Source organism: Trypanosoma equiperdum, assembly GCF_001457755.1.
Source record: "Trypanosoma equiperdum strain OVI genome assembly, contig: ctg_1389, whole genome shotgun sequence".
NCBI classification, from domain to species: Eukaryota; Euglenozoa; class Kinetoplastea; order Trypanosomatida; family Trypanosomatidae; genus Trypanosoma; species Trypanosoma equiperdum.
In genome coordinates, this window is record NW_027123381.1 from 639 (window position 1) to 3,075 (window position 2,437).

General features: G+C 43.3%; 1 pseudogene across 1 annotated transcript; it reads left to right on the forward strand.

The window, feature by feature from the left end:
* Positions 1-782: 782 nt before the first annotated feature.
* On the forward strand, positions 783-2,197 carry TEOVI_000889000:pseudogene (annotated as a pseudogene). Its single transcript is given in 2 exon segments — positions 783-1,661; positions 1,664-2,197. Coding segments are annotated over 2 exon segments (1,413 nt in total).
* The last annotated feature ends 240 nt before the right edge of the window (positions 2,198-2,437 follow it).

Below are 2,437 nucleotides of genomic sequence, written 5' to 3' on the forward strand. Positions count from 1 at the left end.
TGAGAGGCATTTTTATGTGCAGAAAAAGACAATAAATAGTTCCAACAAACTGTAGTGAAATCCAGCTTCAAAAGATACTAATCAATTATTATTGAAATTATACAGTTTTTTTCATTTTTAATTTATATAAGTGTTACTCAGCACATTAAAAAGATGAGACAAGGGGTCTAAATGTTATTCTAAGCTTCTGAGACTTGTGGTGGATGTAGTTTTTAATAGGTGGTGAATCCTGATGTGAAACAGCAAGCGCTGGAACAGCTTTTCATAGATCTTGTATAGGTCTCTTTACTTCAGAATCGGCATACCCGAAAGAAGACTGGGTGATTTTATAGGTAAGATGTAAATATGAATCGACTTTTATTTCAGTCTATAGAAAATTGCAACCTGTGTAGCGTCACGCAAAACTACAAGCTGTCATAAACTTCTATGACTTAAGTTGTTTATGAGGCGTGTAGGTATTCGACTGGCATACAAACCTGAAAGCGGAAGACAAAAAGCGTGATTCCTATACAAAACTGCGGGGCTTCGCTAACAATTGCGATAATCAAGGTTTTTGCCTTCGTTCGCCTTAAGAATAACTAAGCATCAGCATGGCGTAACAAAACACACCCTCCTTGGGGAGTAATAATTGCCATCCACAAACTCATGAGCCTTTTCCAGCATTGGACTTCCGTCAAGAGACTACCCCAAGCATGCAATACCCAAAGGAAACGACGCGAGTCTTCGCTCTGATGACTGCAGCGCACTGGAGCTTCGAAGCCAGCGATGCAGTAGCATCCCGCGGCCTCAAAAACACCGTCTGTAAGCCGATTTGCGGACTCAGCGAAGAACTAGGTTTAGTGGGTGGTGATGTTCTTGCCCACGGTTCCTCGGTGCTTAGCTATGCTGAGACGCTGACGATTCAACAACTGCGAGCACAAGCGTACGCAACTAAAAACTTTGGGACCCAAAGAGCTATGCAAGCGTTCCTTCATGCAAACTATCTTAGTGCAAAAGCTGCTGCAGCCGCGGACGCCTATGCGACTACGGGATTGGAATCACACATACGGGCGGCACGGGCATCTGGGTATCTGAAAGGCAGAATAGATGCCTTCCTCAAAATGCTAGAGCAGACAAAGTCGAGCAACAATGCGTGCCTTCCACAAACAGATGCGACGACAGCTACGGCAGAGCACAGTAACGGCAAACTGCACCAAACCGACTGTATGTTGGGCATAACGCCGCTGACCAAAGCAAAGCAGAGCCCACGCAGCTACGTAACGACTGCAGGCTTCAACAAGCTGCTGCATGGCAACGGAAACAGCGATGCCCATCAAGCCGCAGCCGGCTCACAACAGTGCAACCTACTGGCAGCAAGCAACAGCAACGGCTTTACACACACTGACGGCGCGACAAATGCCGTCTACACCATGGCCGGCTATATGAAGATACCGAACAGCGCAGGAGACATAGGCCTGGAAACCAAAAAAAATCTGAAGAACAAGGCGGCAAACGCCGCTGCAGCTTTGCAAGAAGTTCATCAAGCAATAACTGGAGTTGTAACCGAAAAAGCTGCCGATTTTAAAAACGACACAGAAACGACAGAAAAATGAACGAAGCTGACAGATATATTTTCAAAAGGGTCCTACTACCGAAAGACAAAAAATCGGCAAACGACATCGAAGCGGCGATAACAAATGAGCTAGGAGAAAAAGAAAAAGAGAAAATAACGGAATTGGAGGGCATAATTAACGAAGACACAGTACCGGAGAGTGTGGCCGGATTGGCACAAGAAAAAAAACTGGGAGCAATCAGTTCGTTAACAGAGCTCACCGCCATTCTCTACCATTATGAATTGAGTGTTAACAGCGAGATCACTGACCTCAAGCGGAAATTACAAAATAAAACTGAAACAAAGCCAACGACGACGGAAGAAGTATGCAAAAGTCACACCACTGACGCACCTTGTAGAAAAGCAGGCTGTGAGTTTGATGAAGACAAGACCCCAAAATGCTTTCCTAAACCAAATGAAAGCAAAGAAGAAAAAGAGAAAGAAGGGGATGATGGGAAAACTGGCTCAGCTTCCATTTGCACAGGGAAATCCAAAGAGCAATGCAAATCTCCGGATTGTAAGTGGGATGGCGAAACTTGTAAAGATTATAGTATTCTCGTCAAGAAGAAATTTGCTTTGATCGCTGCTGCTTTTGTGAGTTTAGTAACATTGTAGCATTTTAAAGGTTTAAAGGATGTTTGCTCTACTTTATGAAAATTATGAAAATTGCTATTTTGATAATTTGAAACATTTGTATGTGAGTGTCCTATGGGTGCATTGTAGTAAGGTGAGCGGGTGATATGGTATGAAAAATTAGTGTTGCTCTAATTTGATCCATTTTTTGTTTTGAAGACATTCGTTAGGGTTATACTGATAATAATGATAATGAGAGGAGAGTGTTGTGAG